General features: G+C 57.1%; 2 protein-coding genes across 10 annotated transcripts; both read right to left on the reverse strand.

Moving 5' to 3' along the window:
- Positions 1-526: 526 nt before the first annotated feature.
- On the reverse strand, positions 527-16,419 carry TRIOBP (TRIO and F-actin binding protein). 5 transcript variants are annotated; one of them, XM_074871195.1, is made up of 14 exons: positions 15,684-15,877; positions 12,340-12,396; positions 11,925-11,993; positions 11,381-11,470; positions 10,432-10,541; positions 9,424-9,982; positions 8,669-8,779; positions 6,513-6,660; positions 5,860-5,971; positions 5,227-5,386; positions 4,788-4,901; positions 4,388-4,474; positions 3,333-3,496; positions 527-1,370 (listed from the first exon to the last, which is right to left on the reverse strand). In XM_074871195.1, exons 1-13 carry the CDS (start codon positions 15,852-15,854, stop codon positions 3,335-3,337), a joined length of 1,950 nt encoding a protein of 649 aa, XP_074727296.1. In that variant the 5' UTR covers positions 15,855-15,877; the 3' UTR covers positions 527-1,370; positions 3,333-3,334. The 5 variants fall into 5 exon arrangements, with proteins under 5 accessions (XP_074727296.1, XP_074727299.1, XP_074727297.1 ...); XM_074871198.1 differs by lacking the exons at positions 527-1,370; positions 15,684-15,877 and adding exons at positions 1,817-2,616; positions 16,283-16,419; XM_074871196.1 differs by lacking the exon at positions 527-1,370 and adding an exon at positions 1,817-2,616 and having other exon boundaries at positions 15,693-15,875.
- Positions 16,420-16,478: 59 nt separating this feature from the next.
- Positions 16,479-25,119, reverse strand: LOC141944524 (uncharacterized). 5 transcript variants are annotated; one of them, XM_074871203.1, is made up of 5 exons: positions 21,326-23,208; positions 20,545-20,896; positions 19,606-19,738; positions 18,266-19,237; positions 16,479-18,002 (listed from the first exon to the last, which is right to left on the reverse strand). In XM_074871203.1, the coding sequence occupies exons 1-5, from the start codon at positions 21,516-21,518 to the stop codon at positions 17,892-17,894; spliced, it is 1,761 nt and encodes a 586-aa protein (XP_074727304.1). In that variant the 5' UTR covers positions 21,519-23,208; the 3' UTR covers positions 16,479-17,891. The 5 variants fall into 5 exon arrangements, with proteins under 5 accessions (XP_074727304.1, XP_074727303.1, XP_074727302.1 ...); XM_074871202.1 differs by adding an exon at positions 25,102-25,119 and having other exon boundaries at positions 17,943-19,237; positions 21,326-22,564; XM_074871201.1 differs by adding an exon at positions 23,870-24,001 and having other exon boundaries at positions 17,943-19,237; positions 21,326-22,564.
- Positions 25,120-26,188: the final 1,069 nt, after the last annotated feature.

The following is a 26,188-nucleotide window of genomic DNA, read 5'->3' on the forward strand; positions in this document are numbered from 1 at the left end:
GCCTGTCACCCACGGGCATTTTGGCTACCTCCTCTCCCCACCACTCTCCCCCCACCCAGCAACCCTGCACCCAGGAGATAGCAATGCGGAGACAACAGGGCAACCGTATCGCCCTGCCGCAGGGGAGATGGGTGCCTCCTGATTAACACCACGCCGTTTTGGGAGGCAGCGGTCCCCCATCACCCCAGGATGACAGGACACTTCTACCCAGCCGGTGGCTGATCTGCAGCCACAGAGCCTCGAGGAGGGGCGGCTTGACTGCATGTCAGGCACCCACACATTTCACCCGTGCTTATGTAACATGTTTATCAGGATCAGCAGCCCCCAGCCAGGAAGGGAAAAAAAAAACCACCACACCAACAAACCAACCCAAACAAACACAAGATACCAAACCTCTCGGGGAAGGAGCCGGCGAGCCACACAGACCAGCAGTCTGCAGTTCACCCCTTGCTTACCCTCCACTTGCCCCCAGTGCCCTGCTTTTGGGGGTTTCCTCCCCCAGGAGTAAGTACAACCACACAGACTGTTGTTTCAGTGGTGTTTTTTTCTAAAAGCCATGCACACACCCCCCAGTCCACAACACCGTGTCCTGAACCCCACTTTTTTTCCTCCTTTCTTGGTCCCTACAAATTGCCAATGGTAAGACCAAGCCCTGGAGCCTGGAAGCAGCTGCCCTGAGCTGCTCTATTGACTCTTGCCTCCCTTCCCATCTCAGCCCCAGGTGTGCTGAATGCTCACCCCATCCCAAACTCGATAGCAACAGCCATGTCCTGCTGGGAGGCAGAGGGAAAAGCCTGGACCTTGGGCAGCACAGGGACAGGAAGGGTTTCTAGGCAGGAGGCCAAGCATCAGCTAGAGCAAGCCCTGGCTCAGCACCCACCCTCTTGCACCATCCGCTGGGTTACCCAAGGGCCTCATGTTCGTGACGAAAGCCTGCAGTCCAGTTTTACTGGAATTTGTGACTTACAAAGCAGCTTGCCTTACCTAAGGAAAGCAGTAGCCACAGCCGTGCTCATGGAGGAGCAGGTCTGAATTTGCCTGCACCCCCCTGCCCCAGGGGCCACTGCTACCACAGCAAGATTATCACAGGCTGAGTGAAGGCACACTGCCCTAACTCCCCCCATTGCAGATGCCACAGTGTCCTTGTGCCCTGCTCCCACCCTCTTGTCTTGCAGTCTTCCAGACTCCCAGCTGATGCCTGTCACCTCCAAGGGTCCTCCTTGAACCTTTTGTCTTCCCTTCTTCAGATGGCACCTCCAGCCCTGGCACAAGCCCTCTTCCGTAATTGCCAGCAGCCTCTGCAGAGCAACAGCTCACATTTACATTGGGATAGGGCTGAACGAGGAGCAGTCACCCCCAGGTCCTCCATCCTGCCAAAAAAAACAATGTGCTTCACCCAAAAACAGGAGAAGAAAAGCATTTGAGATCCCTCTGATCTCCTCCAGGATCTGTTTACTCTGCCACGAATTTGCAGTGCCATTTGCCCCCCCGCAATACTGGATTTACTCACACAGCCCAGGCTCAGCTCTTCCTCCATGGGGCTGAGGATCCATGTGGGATTTTCAGAGCGCTGTGGTGAAGCGGTTTATTTACTCCCCGAAACCCAAAGGTGGAGCAGAGAGCTGGATAACAGCACTACAGGGCTCCTCTCACTCTCCGGCCAGGGTCTGGGGTTGCTCCTGCTGCCTTTCCCTCCCCAAATCCAGAGGGAGAAAAGAGACAGGTCAGGATGCCCCAAAATCACACAGAAACCTGGAAAAATGGCCCCCCACTGCCGCCACACTGGGTTTGGGACACATTTCCCTCAATGAACACATTTTTCTCAGCGAAAGGGGAAGATTTTATTAAGTTAAAAGTTGAAGGGTGAAGCAGAGCAGCAGCAGCTGCCACCTTGGGGAAGGTTGGCTCTGGTGGGTGCAGTAGCAGCCTCACAGCTCCTCTTCTCTGGAAAGGAGAAGCCCCGTGGCTCTGGGCTCCTGCCAATTCTGGTTCTTGAAGGAGCCAAAGGACAGTCACGGAGAGAACTCGATCATGCGGACTCTTGCCAAGGTCTCCTCTTTCAAAAGTCCCGGGCAAGCACATCCATGGCAGACTGCCCCGGCGGCTCCCTCCAATGGCTTGCATGTCTTCTCCACAGGTCCCTGGGGGTGGCACGGGAGGGGGAGCATGGTCCTCGACGTACATCCCAGGGGGGCCATGGAGACATTTGGAAGAGAGGGAGTATGTGCCCAAGGTGGCTGTGTGGCCGGGAGCAACAGGGCTGGGGCCGGGGGGGGAAACCAGATTCTCTTTTTCAGGTTAGAAAATGCTGGTGATGTAGTAAGTTTTTCCCCCCTCTTCCCCTTCTTCTCGCAGGGGGAAAAAATTCCTCTATAAAATATAACTTTCACATAAAAAATCCTGAAGAAGGTGCATGTAAGGAGCCAGTCCAAACAACGTGCTCAGGTATGCAGGCAAAAGGGGTTCATCAAAAAAGCTTTGGAAGGGGATTGAGAAGGTTGGGGGGGGTGTGATTCCTTGCCAAGACGATATGGATGGGATTCAACCTCCCCCTCCCCACAAGTGAGGAATGGAGCAAATACAAAACAAGAACAGATAAACAAATGAAGAGCAGACCTAGAGAGACACAAAACCAGAAATGGTTTAGAAAGACTCCACTGAGCGCAGAAATGCCGTCCCTTCTGCTCCCTGGGAAGGTGGCATCTGGTGTCCTTCTACAGACCCACTCATCTCGGCGCCCACCAGCAAGCACTGGCGGAGCAGGGTGACCCTAATCCCAATGGCCACGGCATCCAAGCAAGAAGCAGAATCGCTTCAGACAAGGGGACACCCCCATTCCTGTCACCCTGCTTCCCTCCCCAGCCGCGATGCCCCCAGGCAAGCGTGGGAGGAGGGCTGGGTCTAGTCAGGGCTGCTTTGATGCAGACCTAAAATTTCCATGCTTCGACAGGGAAACCGCTTCAAAGGCGAACGCAGCAGAAACATCACCTATGTGGGTAGCGTGTAGCTGCCCCCCTGCTGCCACCCAAACCACGGGGTAAAGGCCAGCATGTGGCTGGCTCCCATCTTCAGCATGGTTGAGCAGCACTTGGTGCTGGCTGCAGGAGCTTCAAGAGCAGCACGGTGAGAAAGGGGCTGGGACCTCGAGACAACATCAGGGACAACAGGAGGGCAGGACGAGAGAATTCAAGAAGCAGAGAAGGAAGAGTCTAAGCCTAAAGTTTCAGCACTGAGTGGAGCAGGAACTGGCAGCTTCCATCCCCCTCTCAAAGCAGGGCAGTTGGTCTCAGCCACCTGCACCCACAGGTGCTCACAGCATCCCTGGCGCTTACCGTTATTCACCGACGCTGTTGCACAGCGACTCCTTCTCCTGCAGAGCGGCCATGGCCAGGCGCAGGTGCTCCTTCAGCTGCTCGATCTCTCGCTCCGAACGCACCTTGATGTGATTCAGCTCTGCATAGACGTCTTGGTATTTCCCTGAGGCAAATCTCTTATCCTGCCAGGGGAGGGAAGGGCATCAGCAGGTTTTAGGGCTGGTACTAAGGAGGGGGGCAGCAAGGTGAGCCCAGCAGGAGAAGGGCCAGGAAGTGAGGAGGGGAGACCTAGCCCCAGGTTTGAAGCCCATCCCAATCCAGGCCATGCAGAAATCATTCAGAAGAAGAGGATGGAAATAGCACTTCCCAAACCCTGGGCTATGGAGGAAGGCAGAGTTGCTGGTCCTGCAGCAGCAGGGATCTGCAGCATCACATTGAGGAGGCGATGGGGGCTTTACCATGGCTTGTGTGCATTTGGGCCAGTCGTGTGGGAAAAATAAACCCCACCAGAGTTGCAGGCCACTAAAAGGGCTGGTCCTAGCCATTTATGTGGCAAAAAGTCTAAGTGAGAAAGCTCTAAACTCCTGGAGCATCACTGATTCTCAAAGCCTCTTTCAGGTTCCCCTTTGGCAGGGGTCTTTGCAAATCCCTCCAAAGGAGCTGCTGCCAGCGGAGGGAGCAGCACACCCAGCAACGGTGCCCAAGAAAACATGTCCACACAGTAAGGGGACAACTAGGCAAAGAGAAGGTGGCTGGGGAAGCAGAGTGCTGGGCAGGCTTCATCTGGGCTTCCCACCTGGGAAAAAAGGGCTCCTGGCTTGTCCGCACTTTTATGAACATATATCTGGGGAAACCAGCAGCAAAGTCTCCATGGTATTTCCCTTGTACAAGATAAGTTGATGCCAGCTTGGAGCACGTGGCTGCTATGTGCTCAGGAGCGATAGAGGCCAAACAAAGAGCGTTTGGTCTGAGCATCCCATCAAACCCAGCTGAACTGTGCTCACATGTGGCCCTGGTGCTCCGCTCCCTCCCCTCTCCTGCTGCTTTCCCAACGGCTCCCAGAAAACACTGACCTTTTGCATCATCTGCAGCTCCTCCCGGAGGCACTGCACCTCTTTCTTTAGATACTGGAGCTCATTCTCCTTCACCCGCAGCAGAACCTGGGCCAGGAAGGGGGGAGATGAACCAGAGGTGACTCAAGAGCCATTGCCTCGGAAAGGCGGGAGGGCCCCGGCGCAAGCGCAGCGATGGAAAAGGAAGGAAGGGCCAGGAGGGCTGGGGCAGGAAATGACACGAGCGCCCCAGGAGAGTGGCAGAGGGGAAGCTTGCGTACCTCCTTCCTGCACCAGCCCCGCTGCTCCATCAGGCACCCCCCTCCCACCCGCTCTAAGCCAAAACCACCACGAGGAGGACACCCTCCAGCACGGGGTGGGGATGGAGGCAGTGGGGCAGCCCGGGGGAGGACTCCCGTACCTCCAGCTCGCAGGAGCTCCGCTCGTTGTTGTGCAGGGACCGGTCCCCAGAGCCCCGCGATGAAATAAAGCTTCGCAGCTTCGCAATCTCATCTGAGAGGCGGGTCTGCAGCTCCTGCAGGCAAAACCAAAAGATGTCAGAGTAGCCATGGCACAGGCCTCTCTACTGTCCCGACCCCTCCATCTTCATGCCAGCCCTACTCCCTGTCCATAGGCGACGGCAGCACCTACAAGCAGCAGAATACACTCGCCATATTTAACACCATAGTTAAGACAAGCCCATCTACAGCCTCTAACTCTTAATTTTTTTTCTTTCTGATGATAAAATCTCAGAAGGGAAGAAATACGAACAAGCAGGGGAGTTTTAACAGAGGGGCTGTGCTGTGCGAAGGAGGAACATGCTCCACAGTCTCTGCTGGCAGGGAAAGCCCTTCTCTTGCCTGGTTTTTCCGGAGGAGCTCCTTCCCTTCCTGCTGACACCGCTGTAGTGTCTGTTCCCGCTCCTCTGCCTTCTGGGTGAGCTCTCCAATTTCCAGGCACTTTTGGGAATATCGCTCAGAAAGCACCTGCAGCTCCCGCTTCAGGGAATCCATGTCCAACCTGCCAAAGAGACACTGGCTCATTGCTGCCCCGCAACCCTTGCCGGCCCCTGGCCACTGGCATCACCTTCCCCCCTGCCATGGGCAGCCTCTGCCCACTTCAGTCATTGGCACAAAATAATGTTCCCTGTGGACCAAGGCTTCCGTTCCCACCCTCCTGCACACGAGTATGGTGATTCTAGGAGCTTCAAGCCATGCAGGAGAAATGGAGGAGCTTTCTGTAAAGAAAATAGAGGGAAGAAGCTATAGGGAAAACAGAGGTGCTGTAGGGGAAACAGCCAAGCAGGGAATAAACCTCTCTGCCCTACAGCTCCAGCAGCCCTGGCAGTCACTGCCGGGCACCCACCGCCCCCGGAGAGGGAGCTGGGGAGGGGGCAGGAGGGACAGCTGGGGCTACGGCCACAGACGGGGTTCGGTGACACTGGCATAGGGTGGCAGCATGGGGCAAGGGGAGAGGGAGAGGTGGTTTCTTACTGGTGCTGCTTCTGGAGGGCATCTGAGACTGAACTGCACTTCTGGAAGCTTCGTGTCCTGCCCAGCTCCTTATTCATCTCCTCCCGGTGGGCTTTCTTCAGTGCCTCAATGGCTGCAGAGGGGGACAACAGGAGACGGGGGATCAGGCTGTGCCAGTTCCAGCACATCTGGGGAAACCACGCCAGGGAACCGGCTGAGCTCTTGCCACTGCAGGCTCCCAGCCCTGTCTTTGCAGATTCCCTCTCCTTCCCTTCTGCCCTCAAGGCATCCCCCACCTTCTCCATGTACCAGGAGCATCCCCAATGCAGCAAATGCTGTTAAGGAGACTAACACAGGGCAGAGTGGGAGCTCCCTGCCACCTCTGCCAGCCCTGCCTGCCTACAAGAAGGTGCTGGCCCCCCCCCACCCATCCACAGAGGCAAGATCCCATTTCCCATGGCATCTTTACCACCCCATCCTCCCCAGCCCAAACAGCCCCCGCAGCACAGGTCCAAGGAGCATCAAGCTCATGCTCCAAGGAGCATCAGCCTCACACCAGTAGGGTCAGCAGCGTGGCTCCAGGTGACTGGGATGACTGGTTTCTGGCAAGAGACGTTTGGGAGAGGTGGGAAGGACCCACGTGAGCAGAGGCACAGCTTGATGTTCACTCCTACCTGCTGCTGTTGCTGCTGCCTCCTCTGCCAGGAGCCGCTCCTTCTCCTGCCGAAGCCGCTCCAGCTCCCGCTGGTGATGCCTCTGGAGCTCTTCCATCACTTGCTGGTGAGACGACTCCATCTCAGCCAGGCTGCGCTCGCAGGCCTCCTGCCGTGCCAGGGAAAGGAGGGGTGAGGGACTAGGAGGGCAGGAGGAAGGGCTTGGGCCAGGACAGGCACCTGGTCGGGCTGATGTCTGCCTTTGCAAATCTCACCCGAGCCCAGGGCCATTCTGAGAGAAGTGAGACCACTTCCCAGGAGTGTCTTTTCCTTATGAAAGTGAGGTGGCACTTTTACCACCGAACACAACCATTTGTCAAGGCCACAAATCTTGCAACCCCCTCGTGCTTTGCCAAGGAAGAAACGTTCCTCCTGCTCTTCTTAAAACTGAAGCAGCAGGAGAGGAATGTCCCTCTTGGGCCAAGAGCTGGGAATAATGCACCCGACACCCCAGTCGAGACCCTCCACCAGGCTGCACTGCCTGGCTGGAGGAGATCAACAGCGGGAACCACATCTGGCTATCTGCCTTTTAAATGAAGCATCATCCACCGGCATCAATGAAAACTGAGCCTCTTCTGAAAAGTGACACCCTCCACTGCCCTGTGGCCCTATGGAGGCTGCCAAAGAGCCCTCCCCAAAGCCTAATGGTCAGGGATCCTCCTCACATAGCTTGCCCTCCTTTCTGACAACTCTGAGACCAAGGGGATGGTTCTTTCAGTGCTGAGTGCTGTGGTTAACTGGTGTTACAGCAAAGCAAAGCAATTCCCACCTTGGAGCTACACCTTTGCTCTCCCTCCAGACGCTGGCAGCACCACCCCAAGCCCCTCAGGAAGGATTTGTTCACCACCAAGCCACGCCAGAGTATTATTTTAAAAAGCCAGGACCTCTGAGACATCAGTAGAGAGACAGGAAGCCATCACATCCCCCAACAGCTCCTTGCCATCCCATTTCTTCCCCCAGTACTAAGGCAAAGACTGATATAAAGGGCACTGCAACACGTTGTGGGAATACAAGTTCTTGCTGGCTACTCCTCCCTACTGAGATGAGGAAAGCTGGGAAGCTTCACAGATTGAACAAGGAGAGGAAAAAGCGAGGGATCAGTTTGGTGATCTGTCCATGCATCTGTCCAGCTGCAAACCTTGGCAGACTGAGAGAGAATAAACCCCTTGGGGAAAAGCCAAGTTTGGCCTCAGATGTGAAATGTTGGCCTTTTGGACCAAGTTATTAGGAAGATAAGGTGCCATTCCTCTCCACTCCTGCTTTCCTTGACCATAAAGAGGCCTGTGAGCTGTAAATATTAAATCAAGATGACAGAGCAACTGGTAACTGGCTGGGCTGGACACCATGGGACTTGTGGGTTTCTTTATCTGGGCTAGGTACAGCTAACCTGCCAACAGGCTTTGCCAGCTCCACCTCCTTCCCTCCCGGCATCTTTCAACACGTAGGGCACATCCTGAAATCCCCACAGCGTGGTGGAACAGCAGCCTCCCCCCAGGAAATCCCTGCAGGATGTGACCCCTCTTGCTTTGGACAAGTCCATGGCAAGGAAAATAAATAAAGATAAACGAGAGGCTGAAAGCGTGACCAAACTCTGATTTGTGGGCTTTCCCACATGCCGTCCCAGCAAACAAACACACTGCACTGTCAAAGTGACCTTCAGGGCTCAGGCGGCTCTGGCAGGGACAGGAGATCCCCAGGGCCTGACAGAGTTCGTTTAACAAGGGATTCAGGAGTCCCTGTTATCAAGAACCATATGTGGCAAGCTGCAAACTGCCAGGGAATGTGCGAGCAGCTTGGCAGAAAGCTGCTGACCCCCTCCCGAGCTGGGGAATGGCTCACCCCTCCAGCCCAGGCCAGCATCATGCCCAAACACAAAGTGGGGCACAGATCCTGCACCCCTCTCCTAACTCTCCTCCTCCTTCCTGTTTATACTCTGGTCCCTTTAAGGCCAAGCAACATGCACCAGCCTTTATGTCATTAATATTAATTACAAGTGGGCCCAGTTAGGGTCACCATGGCAACCCAACGATTAGCAATACCTGCTCAGCAATGAGCTGAGTCCCAGCATTTTCCAGTTTGGGACTGGGAGCGACCCCAGGGTCCCATGCCCTGCTCACCTGTGAGATGTACCCCCGGGGCACATGGCTGTCTCCCTGGGATTTGGCCGCCTCCCGAAGGCTCTCGTTTCGGGCCTGGCAGGATTCCAGCTGCACCCGGAGTGATTGGACCTGTGCCAGGGAGGGCAGAGAGGTGCTCAGCCAGGGGTGGAAAAGTGCCACAGCCCAACAATGTGCCACATCTGAACCCTGGGCTTAGAGATAGGAAGGATCATGCACAGCCAACAGAGACATCTGCTTCCCACAGGAATGGCAGCCTGCCAAGGGACCAAATTGGCAAAGCCAGCCCCAGCCTGGTAAGCACTAGCAAGGAGGGGAGGAGACATCCCAACTTCCAGAGGTGGATCTGTGCTGGAGGAAACCATCACTGCACGTGTAGCTGGGATGACAGACAAGTGCATGGCTCCTTTCAAAAGCTGGCAGGTGAAACGCTTGCAGGCTTGGGAACTGCCAGAGAAGAGAGGCTGAGGATGTACTCTGGGAAACACAGACTCCACACAAGCAGTGCCACCAACTAACTTATCCTGGACCAAAATGTGGCCTGTGGAACCTCTCCAGGCATGTGAGAGCAGGTCTCTGGCCTTGCACAACCCAGCTGCAAAAGCTTCCATGCACTCAAGGGGCGGCAAATGGAGCCAGAAAGAATTAACATCTCCCTGCACCTCTGCCTTGCTCTTCTGCAGAGCCTTCTGCTGCCAGGGACCACATTAAGGGGCCACCAGAATCCCAGTTTCAGAGAGGAGGGATTCTCTTACCTCCTTTTTCAGCGCCTCACTGGTGTCTCCATGGCCCCCCTTGGTCTGGTTCAGCAATGCTGTCAAGGGCACCCGCCGCGAGTCCTTCAAGGGCAGGCGTTCCAGCTCCAGCCACTTCTTCTCTATCTCCTCATTCAGCCGAATCCGCTGGTCCTCTGAAAGCAGGGGAGTGGGGAGGTCCTGCTCCCCCACCTTGCGGGAAGAGTCTCCCACTGGGCCATCGCTGTTTGGGACCCTGCCATCGGGGGTCTCAAACCATTTACGCCTCTCCTCCGAACGGACTGCCAGATCCCGCTCCAGCTCCTCTTGCTTGAGAGTTCGGTCGGAGATCCTCAAGCTCCCTCTCGTCTTCTGAGGGGACCCCTGATTCCCGGGGTCCTGTGGCAAGGGAGACAGCTCCACGTAATCAAAGGCATGGCGCTGCCCATCCGCCTTCCAGTGACCACCCTTCGAGTTCCCCTCAGAGCCTGAGCCTGGCCGCTGCTGCTCCTCCGTCCGGAGTGAGCCCTTCTGGGGGACACAGTTACGGAAGGAGTTCTCCTTATCGCAGTCAGAGAGCCTGAAACCAGAGTGTCAGATGGTGAAGAAGAGGTACCGTGTGGGAAAGGATGCCAGCGGAGGCACTGCCAATTGCCCAAGGCTCAGCCCTCGCTCAGCCCAGCCTTACAAAACCCCACCCTGAGCACAGAGCTGGGCCTGTAGCATCCCATCCCTTGGGGAAACAGGTTCCTTCATGGGGTGGGGAGGATTCACCCCAGTTCCAGGCATGCTGGTGGAGAAACTGGGCTAAACTGATGTGGCAAGGCAAAAAGCAGGTGCAAGAGCAGGAACCATTAAGCTCTCAACCCTACCACCGGCTGGTATATCCAGGCCGTGTTCAGGAGGAGTGGAGGGCAGGGCTGATCTGGCGGCAGCTGGATTTCCAGAGGGACCTTTCTGGTCCCTGCCTGCCATGGGAGAGGGGCAGCAAGAGGGGAAAGAGGAGAAGTGGCACGGGGCAGCTCTTACTTGGTGACATCTGGAGCACTGACTGGGCGCACGTTCTTCCTCAGGGCCTCGATCCAGTTGCGTCGGATGCCCGAGGTCATCGCCGATAGGGTGAAGACGGCATCCTTCGTCTGCAACAGGGAGGTGATGGAGGACTTGTCAGTGCCCGGTGGAGGGGCAGACAGCTCCCACTCGCTCCCTGGGCACCCGCTCGCATGGGGGGCAGAGAGTGTTGGAGAGGCCACCCGCTGTCTCGAAGACTCCTGTGGCCAGGTGAAGGGATGGGAGTGGAGACATGCTCTTTGTGGGGAAGCCCGTTACACATCCTCCATGAGACCATCTCCAAACAAAGGCAAAAGAAACTTTGCCAGTACATTTGGCCAAGCGTGAGACAGTGGAATCCAGCCGTTCAGGTGCTGGGAGCTGGGCACCAGTGCTGGGGTACAGCAGCAAGCCACAGGGAAACCCAGACCATGAAATGCCCAGCACTGCACACCCACAGAAATACCATTTTTTGTGCTACCTTAGCAGCCACATCCTGCTGCTACAGCAAGCAGCCAAGGACAGGATTGTACTGGGGCTGGATCCAGGGTACAGGTTGTTACTCAGAGCATGGTCAGCCAGGCTACACTGAGATCTGCAGTGCTCACCACTCCCTCCCTGCGGCTCTAGAGAAGCTGCCTTGGCCAACAGGTCAAATAAACACTCCTGGCATTTAGCTTGGCTCCTGGGCCGCCTCCAGCACAGCCTTTGGCAAGCCCTGCAAAGCCTCGTCCTCCTCCTTCCTTTGCAGGCAGGCAGCACTTGCACTGCCACCCATGTGTCACCAACCAGCCTTGCTGGGCCATTATCCTGACAAAAGGTTTGCACGGCTTGCCCCTCAGCATCTTGGCACAGGGAGGAGGTGCGCATTCCCACCCGATGTTCCTTGGTGCTGCTGCTCCGTGTCCATGCAGTGCTGGACACTCACATGTATTTGGAAGCCATAGTTGCGCTGCACTGCAAACTCTGTCACATCCGTGCAGGAGCGGAGGTCGATTTCTCCATCGAGGTCATCAACCTGCAAGCACAGCCACCCGCTAGGACACCAGTGCAAACCCAGCTTTGAAAAAGCCCCCACCACCTGCTGGTACCCTAACCAAAGTGCAGGCCGCCTCTGCCTTCATCACACAGGTCTCCAGGAGCCAGTCTCAGCTCCCCAGCACAACGTGGCCCAAGGGGCAGCCAGCAGCGTGGATGGAGAGCATCAGAGATGCCCAGCCACAGGACCAGCCCTTCTCCTCACCTCCCACCACTGACAGCCCCCCCAGGCTTCACCACCCCACCGGCCCACCTCCAGACACCCATCCTCTTCATCACCCCTTGGCAAAGAGCAGCTTGCCACCTCTGGTGCCTTTGAGGAGGACATGATGCTGCCACTTCTCCCAGGAGCACACTGGTCATGCCAGGGCTGTGCTCCTCTCTTCCCTGGCTGGGAAGGAAGACAGGGCTGGAGAAAGGCTGGCTGTGCTTACCTCCTCTGCATTAGAGTCCCGGTAATACCTCAGGCTCGAGTCGGTCAGCACAAACCAATGTTTCTTCCACTGCAGGCGGATCAGGCAGGGGAAGGGAAGGTTAAAGACATGAGGGAAACGCATAGGCAGTTACCAGGGGAAGTGTAGGAACAGGGAGGGACACTCTGTGACGTGACCTCTTGGCCTTCTCTTCCCCCTCCTCCATGTCCCTTCCAGCTCCCTCTTGCACCCCTCGGCTGGGAGAGGGGTGCCGGGTGAACCTCCGTGCCCGCACACAGAGCGAGGCACCTCCACCAAAGGCTTCTCACTGCTTTTCCCATCAGGAGCAACCTCAGTCAGCAAGGGGGGAGGAAATCGGCTGCTCACTCTAGCAGCAGGGGCTGGGGGAAGAAGCAGACCTGTGCCTCCAGCTTACCTCTCCCAGCTCGTCCAGGATGGACATCCATCCCTTCTTGAAATTGAGGAGGTCCGGCTGGAGAGACAAGTACAAAACAGAGGGTTACTGTCTTGGAGCAACCCACAAAAGGGCTCTTCATGCCAGGAGGTGGAAGGCGAGTCCCAAGTGGCAGAATGACAGTGGGAATAGCCTGGCATTTAGGAAACTCATGGGGGTGTAGGACCTGGTGGCAAAGGAGAACTGGATTTAGCTCTCAGCAGCTGGCAGTGTTCCTGTAAGAGGAAGCAGGAGATAAGGAAAGAGTTTTAAAAAAAATTAAAGGAAAATATGCAGCAGGGAGGTTTCCACAAGGTGCCTCGGAGGTATTTATTCAGAGAGGGGGAGGCAGGGACAAGGAGAGCGGGCAGAAAGGAGTGCTCCACTGCCACCGACAGGGCTTGTCTCAGAGACTGAGGCAAGTTGCAAAGAATCAGCACACCTTGTCCAAACCTTGGCCATCCATGCCCCAGAGCTATGTCCCTCTGGTTACTTCACCACCAATCATTTATTAAAGACAGGAGTAGCTCTCTACGAAATGGCCCTCACTGAAAAAGTACAGGGGGTAATTCAACAGCTGTGAAAACACGCTGCCTTTAAACGATGTGCCCCAGGGTAGAGATTAAATCAGAGTCACAACCAGCACTTAATCCTCTCTGAGACTCCAGCCTCTCCAAGACTCAATCCTCTCTGAGATGCTGGGGGCTCCTCTCTTACCCAGCTACTTCTGCTCCCTTCCACCACAGAGCCTGCCTTCTGCCCAGCCTCAGCCACAGCTACGGAAGATGAGGATGAACAGAGTTTCACCGAGATCACCCCATGCTAGAAAGAAGTTTGCCCCCACTCCCTGCCTCCTCCTAACCTCATGCCACTGGTGCGGCATCCCAACCAGTTTATCTCCTTCCCAAGGTGGAGTGCCAGAGAGCTGACTCAGGGGAACCGCTCTCCCTGGCTTTGCCCTCAGCCAAACAGGCTTGAGCTGGTCCCTCCTCCCAACCCTGCTGGCTCTGGAGAAGTTGCACCACCAAATAATTCAGCCCAACGCCTCTTCTTCCCGGGAAGCCAAAGTTTGCCGATCTGCCCCTTCTTCTGCAGCTGAACCAGGCGAGGACAGGGCTGGAGAGGTGATGGTGCCAGAGCTGGATCTCCCAGTGGTCTGCACCAGACATGCCAGCCCCAGAGAAGCCACCAGCGATCCCCATGCACCACAACACCACCGGAGACTGAGCTGGTGAGAAGTGGTGGCTTGGCAAGCCAGGGGGCCACTCCGCACCCCCCAAAGAAGCCCAGCATCTGGCTGCAGCTGCCCTGCAAGCCCAGCTCCCTGACTGCCCAGCCAGGCTGAGCCTTCCCCTGCTTTCATCTCCCCGAGCTGCCGCTCTTGAGTTACACCCAAGGTTATGGGGTGTCAAGAGCTGAATATGTGCTGGCCCACCCCAGCGCTTCAGCTATTGGTTCGAGCAGGCGCGGGGAGGCCTGCCAAGGGGAGGGTCACCAGCTGCTACAGCTTCAGGCCTGGCCAGAAACATCCGAGGGTGGCCCCACACCACCCAGGAAGAGAGGGAAACCAGAATGAAAGGGCATGGGAGGGCTCCCATGCCTCAGCCCCACCACGGTGATGGGTGCTACCAGCAGCTGGGAGATGAGGGGGATGCATGTATCCCCATCTCCACGGACCTGGACACCCCACCAGCCCCAGTGCCACTCTGAAAAACTGCCCTGAAAATTAATTCTTTCCCCATGGCAACAGCTCCACCCTTTTTCCCGTTATCCCTTCCAATCCGGTGACTTCAGCTCCGGCTCTGAACTGGGAGCGGCGGGAGGGAAGGAAAGGAGGCGAAACGTCAAAGCGCAACCTCCCCCTCTCCCAGGATGCACGTGTACTCAGCAGAAGACAGCCAGGCAGGCTCTGCAAAGGTGGAAAAATAATATAGGGAGAGAGGGAGCGAAAGGACTCCTGGCTGGGGCTGTTGTATGGATCAGTTCTGTCTCTTCTTCTTGAGGATTTACAATCACAAAGCATTAAGTGTCAAAATAATGAACGTTAACAGGATGCACGCTGCTGGGAAAGCCAGTACAAAGTCCTGCCAGAACCGCTGCCCCTGACACAGTGCTGGGGCCAGAAAATCCCCCCAGAGGGCTTCTCCCAAGCAGACAAATTGCACAGGGCTCCTGTTTTCCCTGCTGGCCCCATTTTCCCTGCCACCTCCAAATGTGGAGCTGCAGCTCTGGAATTGGCTTTGAACTATTCTTGTCATAGAGGGGCTGGTACTGTAGGATGAGGCATCAGTTGATGCACGAGTTTTTAAAGCTACTTTTCTCCCCCTTCCCACAACCAAATCCAGCTTCCTCATCCAGCATAAAGACCTTGGGATACCAGTGGAGAAGAGAGCAGGGTTCAAACCGAACCCCCCATCCACAGGAAATGACCCAGCACTGGGAGGAGGAAACATCCAGGAAAGCTGAACCACTGGGAAGATCCGGGCGCCGGAGACACAAGGATGCAGCAGGATGCACTCCTGGCATAATGTACAGCTCTGCAGCGCAGGGCTGCGGATGGCGAGGCTTTGGCTTGGGAGGTGGCAGCAGCAATTTTGCCTGGTTGCATCCATACCCACCAGTTACAATGTTGAGCCCCACAACTGGCCAGGTAGAGGCACCAGAGGGGGTCCCAAGCAGCCGGGGACATAGGTGAGGTCTGGAAGGACTGGCTTACAACAGCAGGTTAAGGAGAGGCAGCTGCCTGCTCTGGCTGAAGAAGGGCTACAAGGGAGGTGATAACAGCCTACAAGTATCTGAAGAATGTAAACACCAAAGAAGGAAAGGGGATGGGGTGGGAGCAAAAGAATGGCTCCTGAGTGGTACAGAGGCGCTGGGATGGAGAGGGGAAAAGAGGCTGCAGCAGGCTGAGAAAGCTCGGTGTCCAAGAGGAGAGACGGGACGGTCAGGTGTCTTCCTTCCATTGCCAGCCTCTGCCATTGCTGTGCCCCCCGCTCTTCCTGCTCCCAAAAGCTCCTCAGGACCACGGGTCCTGGAGCGCTACTTCCCCTCACCTCCGAGAGCTGGTGTGAGGGCTCTCGGCCTCCCGGAAAGCACAATGTCTCCTCTCCTCCAAAAAGGGAACCTGCTCCACAAGGCACAGGCCCCAGGCCAAAACACAAAGCAAAAACCTTCCAGCTCAGTTTGGTGGAAGCACAACCGCTCCCAGGCTGGAGCACGCATGCAGCTCCTGAATCTGTACGTGCTGCGAAAGCAAGCGGGCGACAGCCTCTCCCCATCTCATCGCCCCCGGACGAAGCACCAGCAGTCGCAGCCCGGCCTGTCACCTCCGTTACCCCCTCAACAGCCTTCCTCTTGGGGCCAGCCAACATCCACGCCAAGGAAGGCTCGCCCCAGGGGTGGGACGCTCCCTGCCCCAAAACCGCATCTGGTTCCCACAGGGAGCAGGAACTCCCCACGCCCAGGGCCATGCGGATTCCACACAGGACTGCGGTCATCGGTGCGGTGAGCTCGGCAGGCCTCAGCCCGCTCCGCTTAGGCGCGGCGTTACGGGTGTCTTACCTAGGGGGGTGGTGCCCGCTGCTGACAAAGCGACTCTACCGAGCAGCCACGGGGCGCCCTGGAGGGGAGCCCGGGGGCGACGGGGACGGGAGGCAAGGAGGCACCAAGCCTCAGCCGCAGCCTCGGACACGCGGTGCGGCCAGAGCCCCCCACGGCAGCAGAGGTGCCCGAGGCGGGCAGCGAGCAGAGGGACCCCGGGGCGGTGGCGCGGACAGCTGGGGACCCTCCGCCCCGTCCCAGCCCCGCGGGGTCCCGCCGGGCACCCCAAGGCGCGGCCGAGGGGGAGGACAGCAGACGGGTAGAGGAGCCCTCCCCCGAACCCCCCCCGCCAAACCCCGAAGCCCGCGGGCCGGTCCCGACTCACCGTCATGGCGGGGGCGCCGCGGCCGGCGGCGGGGCCGGGGCCAGGGTGGCGGCGGGGCCGGGCGCGGGCAGCCAGGGCGGCGGGGCGGCTTCAGCGGCCGGGCGGCTTCCGCGGCCCCACCATGCCCGCTCCGCCGCCGCCCCGCTCCCCGCGCGCCTTTTCCCCCCCGCTTTTTTTTTTTTTTTTTTAATTAAAAAAAAAAAAAAAAAGAAAGAGAAGGAGGGGAAAAAAAAAAAAAAAACTAAAACACAAACCAACTCAAAAAACTTTTCTTTCCACCCCCCAAACTTCCTGGGAGGGCCTGGGCAGGCCAATGGCAGGCAGCCGCCGCCGCCCCGGCCGCCCGCAGCCAATGGAGCCGCCGGGGCGGGCGAGGCCGCCGGGCGCACGGGAGGGGGAGAGGCGGGACGGGACGGGACGGGACGGGACCGGTCCGGGGGCTGAGCCGCGTCCCCCTCCCTCCCCCTGGCCCGGGCAAAGTTGAAGCCCAGGGAGGGACGGGCTGAGCCGCTGCTGCCCCAGCAACTGACCGCCGGGAGCCCAGCCCTTATCCAGGCAGGGTTTTCTTTCAGGCAAGGATTTATTTGTTTTTTCAGGCAGTTTTTTTTTCAGCAGTCCCGTCATGTGGGTGAGCACAGGCAGGTCCTCACCTTCGCTCCTGAAGCTGCTTGGTTTTATATCCCCCCCGCCCCCAGTGAACACCTAAAGCAGCGATTTGCAATCCTGGCAGAGGTGGTAGGGAGGCCTCTGGGGCCCCCGGGAAGCCAGCTGGCATCGGGAAGGGGGATTGCTAGAGAGGGTCCCAAAGGAAAAGGGGCAGGGGGCTGCCCATCACGAAATGCCAGGCTCTGCTGTGCAATTACACCGAGGCGATGCTTCTCGCTGAAAGGCAATGCGAAGGTGCCTGGTCTGGAGCTCAGTGCTCAAGAAACCCGGAATAGATCCACATCTGTGGGTGAACCAGCCCCTGTTGAGCAGGCGGAGCTCAGGGCTTTGGGCTCCTCTCTGGCTTGGGGCAGGGAAGCAAGGGAAGGGATGTCACCGGTTTTGAGTTTGAGAGTCCTCTAGGAGCCTCCTGCCTAGCTGCAGTTTGTCCTCATATAAAGCACAAAGTCAGGCCCTAGCAGGGAACAACCTGGCCGAGACAACTGACACACACAGAGGGGGACAGAGGCAGGGACTTGGGCCCAGCTGCCAGCTGCATGGGCTCCAGGGACACTTTCTGCAGCCCTCCAAAGCCGCTCTCCATTTTTGGTATTCCAGGAACACCAACACAGTTGACCGTATCTTCTTTCATGCCGCTAAAGCCTGCTTCATCCCTGTAAAACCCTCAGTGCCATCATAGCACTGGGCAATAGTAAAGGGAACGAAAACAGCTATGCTGAGATTTTAGTCCCAGGTCTTCTGCTTGCCTCTCTCTGGCTTTAAAAATTGTTCCATGCCTCAGTTTCCCACCTGAGAAATGGGCAAAGGATGAAGGACAGGGGTATGTTAGTGAGCATGGTGCCCAGGAGGTCACGGGAAGGCAGCGCCACACTAAGCCTTCTCAGATCAAGTGCTGGAGACCCAGGTGCTGCCTGCAGTGACCTCCAGGGAAGGGCAGCTGCCCCTATCTGGCCCCTACCTTGTTGCGCTTCTCACTGGCATTGGAACGTGGCTGCGGGCTTCCCGAGGAGCCGGCGCTGCTTTGGAGTGGGAAGGTACCTCCACCCAGCTGGGGCTGCAGGGGGAGAAAGCAGAAGCTAAAGCCACGGGGGTTTACTTCACACCTCAGTTTCCTAGATCTGAGCATTCACCTCCTGGCACGAGCCAGGGCAGGAAGCATCCTCCCTCCTCCCAGTACCAGGCATGCAGCACGGAGAAGCAGAGGATCCAGGGAAGCCAGGGAGTGCAGAATTGCAACCCAGGGGACCCACCCACTCTGTGCTTGCCGGTTTTATGCCTGGAAGTGTCCCCATCACCTCTGGCTCCTGCTCTACTCACATGGTAAATGAGAAGCTTCTTGTTCCCACAGTCACTTTCCAATGACTTTTCTGGGTTGCTTGTGTCTTGGGTGTGCTTGGGACCCTTCCACTCGTCCTCCAGCTGCTGTGCTGGACTCTGAGGCCTTTTCCAACTCTCATCTGGCCGTGGACATATAGTGGGGCTTTTACAGTCCCTTTCCTGATGGCGTATCAAGTCCGCATGGCACATGGGCTTCTCTTGGCGCTTCCAGTCCTTTTCCCACGCCTGCGCTTGGTGGGCATCCCTCCGACCCCTCCAGTCCTGTTCCCGTGGTTGTGTTGGGCTCACAGGGCGCAGGGGCTTGCCTCGGCCTTTCCAGTCACTGCCAGTGCCCTTCCCAGGGTGGGAGGGTGGCAGCTTTTCCCGGAGGCTCTTCCAGCTGCATTCAGATGGCTTCCCAGACCCCCTGAGGTGCAGCAGCTCCCCCAGCTTTGCTTGTTTCTTCTCTGCTCCCCACACTGGCCTGGGAGGGGAGATATCCTTTTGGCTTTTCCACGTGCTCTCCGTATGTCTCCCGGGACTCAGAGACCGTGGTGGTAGCCCTGCCTGCCTCAGTCCACTGTTATCCAAACCCTTCCCAAGGCCTGCAGGGTGCAGGGAGTCCCCTCGGCTCTTCCTCTCCAGGGCTTGCCCTGTACCCCCAGCCTGCCAGGTGGCTCGGCCCCTCTCCAAGTTCGGAGGGTGGCCTGGCTCCCCTCGGTTCCTCCAGCTTTTCTCTGAGAGCCAGGGAGGGCTTGCAGGCTCCCCTGCCCTCTTCTCTGACCGGTGGGCTGGACTTGCAGAGCGTGGGCTCCGGCTCCCTCTCTCCAGCAGCCAGCTGGGGCTGGCAGGGCGCAGGGGGTCCCCCCGGTTCCTGCTGGCCTTCTCGGTGTGCCGAGCCGGGCTGGGGGAACGCAGAGGCTCCTTGGGGTCTCTGCTGCGCTGCTCGAGGTGCCAGGAGAGCCGCTGACCCTAGGAACACAGGGGAGAGAGAGCAGAGGGTCCTCTTAAAAAAAATAAATGCTGGTGAGTGGGAAGAAGACAGGATTAGGGCTGGGAAATGGTTTGGTTAAATAGTTCCCAGACAGCTATTGCATCCCCGTGCACAGAGCCAGCCCGTATTGAAGAGAAGCCTCTTGCACCCAAAGGGTGAAAGGGCTGCTGCCATTTAAGAGCCAAGAGTCCCAGTCCACGGTAGAGGAAGGGCTGGGAATAGAGGGAAGGGGGAGCAGGAAAATGGTAGAGAGAAGCATGTGGCAGAAAGAGAGGAAGATGTGGGACACAAAAGCAACCCAGCTTGAGGAGCTGGGATGGGTTCCCTCTGTGCAGCCAAGCCTCACCTCCCTGGGCAGGCTGGGGCTGGACTGCCTCCGAACTAGGTGGCCTTTGCTGGGTGGCACCGGGGTCTTGCCATCGAGCCGGTCCACGCGGCCCTCCTCCAGCGCCTGGAAGGCCTCCAGAGTCTCCGATTTCCTGCAAGCACACACAGTTTGTCCAGCTGCCACCAGGCTCAGCTTGGAGGCAGAGCCCCTGTGAGCCCTGCTCCAATTAAGCCTGACCCTGCAGACCTCTGCCTGCCCCAGACACGGTGTACACTGTAGCCTCTCCCTGTCCCCATTGCTTCAACCACCCCAGCTTTTGTGTCCTGCTGCCTGACCCATGTCTTCTTCACATTATTCCTTAAGCTTCCCTCCATCTGGTCCTTCACATCCCACCCACCTGCCCAGGATACTTCCCTGGTCCCCATTTACATTCCCTCCTGCCCTGTGCCACCAACATTGGAGCCATTTTTGCTTCTCCAGCCAAGACCCAGCCAGAACTGGGTACTTCTTGGCGTCCCCCGTCCTTTTCTGAGCAGCTCCTACAGTGGACCTTGGATCCCTGGGGAGCTACTGATGCTCAGAGTGGGGACCACCTCTTTCCTTCCCCCCTTCCATAGCTTGCCCTGCTCTGCAGCACATCCTGCAGCTTCCAGGAGGTGGCTGTGAGGATGAGGAGGGTGGGCTGCTCCCTCCACTTCCAGTGGCAGAGCTCTGCTCCGCCTTTCCAATGGCCTCAGCTGCCTGTGTGCTGCAATGGGGGAGGTTCCCCAGGCTGGGAGGTGCTGAGCCTAAACCCAGTCCTTGCTTTAAGGGAAATTTAAGCACAGCTGAAAGCTGAGATTTGCCATCTAGCCCTGCTCTCTCCCTGAGGCACGGTGATTCGGAGGTGAGGGCCCCTGACAGCATAGGGAGGCGATCCCCCACTGCTGACTACTATGGAGACCCATTCCTTCTCACCTGCGTTCGCATCCAAATATTTTCTCCACCTCCACCCGGCCGGGGCTGAGCGTACGGGAGCCACGGCGGTCAACAGCATTCTGCTGGCCAAGGCGCCTGGGCTTGGGCAGGTCTGCCAGCACGGTGTACTCCTGCCTCTCCAGCCCATGCCGCCCCTCCACGCTCCCGCTGCTGGGGTGCCTGTGGCGCTCCCGAACCCAGGAGCTGGCGAGGTGCCCATCGCCACCCAACAGGTTGCTGCGGGCCAGTGAGAAGCTGGCGGTGGCACGCGGTGGGGTGGACGCCCAGGGAGGGTCGGTTTTCCGGTGCTTTGGCCAGCTCTCCTTGGGCTTCTGGCTAGCAGGATGGCGCTCTGGGACGGGGAGAAGGCCGTTACTGGGGGAGGCACTAGCGACATGGGATGCCACCACATCCATGGCAAAACAGGTCTTCGGAGGAGAGCTAGAAACAGTCCAGGAGGGCAGAGATAAAACCCAGACTCCCTCCAGGAAGGGTGGGAGTGCTGGGACACAGCACTGCAAGTTGAGGGTATGCCAAATCATGCAGAGAGAGAACACCCACGAGACCCATGATTCAGGGTCAGCACACACAGAGATGCCATGTCATGGACTCTGGGACTCATCACTTTGCATGGTGCCCAAGGGGGTGTGGAATGACTCCTGGGACCAGAACTGGGTAAAGAGATGCTAAATTTAAACAGAGATCTGCCGTGAACTTCAGAGATCCCTGGGTGGAAAGCAAACCAGAACTAGGATCTCACACGGGAGCAAACCAAGTGTACCTGCTTTCAGTGGGCAGATTTCATTCGTAAAGTCCTGGTCCTCAGTTCTCACCCAGGATCCAGAGGGAACGGGCTGAACCCACCTGGGTCTGTCTGCCTGCGGGGCTTGTGGCCGCACCTCCTGCTTGTGGCCCATGTGGCTCATCATGTTCCGTTTGCCCAATCCCAAAGTGTTGTCCCACAACTGGGTCATTTCCCTGTCCTGAGAGACAAGACAGGGCAGATCTCTGCAATGCAGACCAGTGGCTTTTGTGGGCTGAAAGGGGGTAAAAGCTTATATGAGAAGTTACAGCCCATTCAGCCCAAAGATGCTGGTAAAAAGGAACCAGGAAAGGAGCTGGGTGAGCATAAGATAACCCCAGCCCAACATCAATGGGCATGGCAAGAAATAACATAGGAAAGTCTGCATGCGGGAATCCAAGTGCGAATCTCATGGGCTCTTTATGGGGAAAGACCCCTTTGTGGGGACTAAGGGTCTCAGCTGATCCCCCCCTTGTATCTCGGGACCTTCTGAATGTGCCCAGCAGAAGTGGTGTTGAAGGGCTGAAGGGGCTGGGGAGACCAAAGTAACCCAAACCACGAGAGATCCGCATCTCACCCTGGCAAGCATGGAGTTGGCTTCGGCACAGGTGCTGAGGTTGGTGCCGGTTTCTCTGTGCTCAGCCTCAGCTCCAGGGCTGAGCAGGGGATATCCCCTGCTCTCGTGCCAGCTGTGGGGCAGGGAGAGAGGACAGCTGGTGGTCAGCACAGCCTGCAGAGCTCAGGGGTGGGTGGCAGCGTCAGCAGCCCAAGCCACACCATCTCTCTCCACTGGATGAGCAGAGGCTTGCAGACCCCATCCTGGGACCACCAGCCTCGCTCTAGAGGCAGTGAGGAGGAAGGAGACTCTTTTGGTGGCTCCCTGACCTCTCCTGGGACAACCAAGAGGAACCCGGTTAGAGGGCATGGCATGGGGTTTGCTCAGCCCTTTTTCCCAGGCACTGGGTGTGCAGAGCATCAGGGAGAAGGTATCTTATTTCCCCCTGCTTGGCTTCCCGCTCCCCCTCCTCCATTCTTCCCACCGAGGGGGGTCGTTGGAGCAGCACAGCTCCCGGCTGGTACTCACCTCTCTGTCTCCTCCTCTGGGCCCACGCACACGTATACCTTGCACTGCGGGGCTAAAATACAGAGGGCGTCCCAGGGCCCGCCTGGGTCTGTGTCGCTGCTGGCATCACACCCTGCAACCTCCACGGCATGCTCCTGTGAGGAAGAAGGGGGTGCAATGCTGCTGTCAGCATGTCGAGGATGAGGAGGAAGGCTGCCCTTCAGAAACACCTGCTTCTTCTACCTCCTCCAAGAGCAGCCTGGCATCTGGGGCTCTTGACGCCTCTCCCAGCCCACTGTTCAGATTTTCCTCCTACTTCAGGAGGCCAGAGAGGCCCAGCTGAATGCTGCAGGCATCCCAGAGACAGCACATGTGGGTGAGGGCTCAGGGAAACTTCCCCCCCACATCGATGTTGATGCTGCTGGCAGCTGCTCTCCCTTGGCACCCGGATAGCCCAGGGAGAGGCAACGGAGCCAAGAGGGAGATTTTTGCAGAGAATGCTGTAGCTCCAGTCCCTGCCTCTCTCTGTCACAGCTTGTAGGTGTCTCAGCATCCTCCCCAGCCCTGTTACCTGCAGGGTTTATGAGCAGCAGCGTGGGAGGCTCCAGGGAGCCAGCTGCCTGTACCGCTTTCCCTCTAGCATCTCGCCTGTGCTGGGATTCACTCAGAGGTGACAGCTCTGAGCAGATCGCAAATGAAGGGCTGAGGTAACCTTAGAGGGCCTGGGGCCAGGGGCAGAGAGGGAGAGGGTGAGAGAGAGGGAAGCTCATTACTATTTCATCACGCCAGGCCAGTCGCTCCTGGAGGACAGCGAACAACACGAAACCCTCTGTGAACATGAAACCAGCCATCGCCTGGTCAGAGGCAGCCACGCAGCTTGTGTGTCCAGCCCTGTGCCGAAGGACTGTGTTGGATCAAGGTATCTGGAGCCCAAAGTTCTGTGAGATTTATCCCACTCCTGCCTTCCCCTCCGGGAACAGCTCGCTGCAGCTGCCCAGGGACAGGACTCAGCCCTGGCTCTAAGCCAACAGCTGAGAGCCACAGGGCCACCCACCAGGACCATATTTTAGGTGAGGCAGGCTGTAAATGCCAGCAGGCATCAAGCAGAGATAAATCCAGGGTGGGTCCCTCCTCTGCCAGTCCCCTCTTCCCTCCTGTAGGTTTGCACCTGCAACACCCCTGCTTTCCCTTCCAGGATCTATCAAGCCCCTCGTACCCTGTGTCCAGCCCTTCCCTGCTAAGATGTCTCCCAGCTCTGGTCTGGACACTGTTCAGTGATGGATTCCCATGCCTGGGAAGACTCTCTCCCCTGCAACTTTCACCCAAAGACATCTAGAAAGCCTGGTTGAGCCTTTGTCTTAGGGATTTCCATCTCTACAAAGGCACATGGGGTCCCAACATGGAACAAAGGGGTCCTTAATGAAGTATTCATAGCCTCCAGGTGGGATGGAGGAGCTCACCTGGATAGAGTGCTGGTGAGCTCCTTCGGCTTGCAAACAGTGCTGGCACAGGCTCCTTGCAAATGTGCTGGCTTCAAAGTTCATGCAGGGCACGTCATCTACTGAACCAGACATTGTCCATAGCAGGGATAAAGATCTTTGGCTGCTGGGCTGCTGGCAGGGGGCAGCCAGGAGGAAAAGGAGGAAGGAACAGCAAGCAGCAGAAGACCAGAGTTTGGGGTCCCCCAGCCTCAGGCTCCTTTGGAAGCAGGAATGTTATTCCCAGACTGAAGTTTGCTGCTCTCAGCTGGCAATACTGGAATTGAAGGGCATCCAGGTGCAAGGTGATCAGTATGATCCATATCATTATAGTTAATAAAAGGGTACACTCCAGCAGGGACCTCTTTCAGAAGGGGGCACTGCACTGCGCCCTGAAATGAATGCTGACACCCCCCAATTTGGGAGTCCCTGTGAATATAGGCTCCCATCCCACTATTCTAATGGAAGTTTTCTTCCTTCAAGGTCGCTTAAAAGGCACAAAACCAAAACCTTTCTTCTTAACTATGTTGCTCATAAAGGGATAGCTATAAGCAGCTTAGGAAATTTGGAAACCCACTGAGACTCTTCCTAAGCTTGTTGATCCCACTGAAATTTCTGAGACCTGTAGGACAGTCAATTGCAAAACTGTGAAGGGCAACAACGGAAGGACAGGGTATCAGTGTGGGATGAGTCCGGCATCCCTGATGTGAACATGCCACTGCTCCCCTAAACATGGACACTTGAGTCAGAGCAGCTGATCAAGGCTATGGCTGCTCCCAAAACAACCAGGGTCAACTGTCAATGCCAAAAACAAGCTGTAACTTTTGTTTGTCAGTGCAATCATTTGCAATACAGCAAGCTGCAGTAGTACCAACCTTACAGCTTTCCTCCTTGCATTGGGCCACATTTCTTGACTCGTTCACACAAAATGCTGGACAGGAGCTTAAGCACTCACCTGCCAGCGATGCAGCCACCAAACACCCCAACATCGCAGCCCACCCCTGCCTGCAGAGTGCCAGCTGTGCCTGGAGCCCAAGGCACCCCACTGCCTGGTGAGCAAATCATTGCTCTGCACATCCCTTGGGACCTCCTGCCAGGATAATGCTGTGATCCTCAGGGCCTCTGGCATGCATGCATGCATGCATGCATGCATGCAGCCAGCCAGCCAGCCAGCCATGCTCAGTGCTCCCAGTGCCTCCCAGTACCCCCAGTACCTCAGCTTCCCTATGGCTCCCAGCACCTGGCCGCCCGCCGAGCTGCCCCTCAATGAAGCTCGCTGTGGGAACGGCGGGGAGCGAGGCCCCGCCCCTCCCCTCTCATTGGCTGCCACCGACCAGCGATTTGAATACCGCTCTCTGAGTGGCTGGCGGCGGCGCGGGGCCCTGGCGCGCGCACACACGTGCCGCTGGCAGCGGGCGGCAGGTCCATCGACCCGGCCGGGCCGGGCTCGGCGACCCCGGGGCTGGTGTGACTGATTGATACTGATTGGTTATTAATCTGAGTTGATGATTTTTGGTGATTTTGATAAGAAATGATTAGGACTAATCAATTAAATGGAATCTCACAGAAATATCGTTTTTTATAAAAGATAGAGGTGTAATGTTTTAAGCAGTCACAGAGATGTTGTATTCAGTTTAAGGTAACCAACCAACCAGTTACGCTGCTGGATGAGGCACCATCGTTAGTCTGTCTGGTGAGGATGATTTATTGCCCTGTAGGCCAGGTGTTTTGAGAGTTGTATTGTGAAAGGGCCTCGAGGCGTGTTCAAATTGCAATGTGAGCCAAAGTCCTGGAGTGAAGGACATTGCGGGGGGGGTCTTTCTTTTGAGTCAGTAGTCTGTGGTGGTCGTAAAAGCAGCCTCCCGACTCATTTCAGGACTCGGGTGCGCATGACCAGGAAGAGGTGGGAATATGAAAATGAGTTACGGGAATAAGTATGTTTATGTATGGCACTTGATTAATATGTGTTACTGTATCCAATATAGTCAGCATGTTACACGAGTTAGGTGTGCGTTGTTGGTGAGACGACTCCCCTGCGCACCCGGCCGTTAATAAAGGAGTGTCTGCTTATCTACACCACATTGGTGTCGATAAGTTCTTTTATCCCATTTTGGTGACACTGGGGAGGGGGCAGCAGGCTGCAGCTCATCCCCTCACTTTGCACCCTCATATCTCAGCCTCTTCCCTGCCCTTCCCCTCCACTGCATCTCCCCCGGGACCACCGAACCACCTGCCAAGGGCCTGCCCCTGTGCTCCCCTGCAGGTGTCACCTCAGGAGTGAGTTAACGTGCACCCTAGAGT

This window comes from Strix uralensis, chromosome 5, assembly GCF_047716275.1.
Source record: "Strix uralensis isolate ZFMK-TIS-50842 chromosome 5, bStrUra1, whole genome shotgun sequence".
In the NCBI taxonomy this organism is placed as follows: domain Eukaryota; kingdom Metazoa; phylum Chordata; class Aves; order Strigiformes; family Strigidae; genus Strix; species Strix uralensis.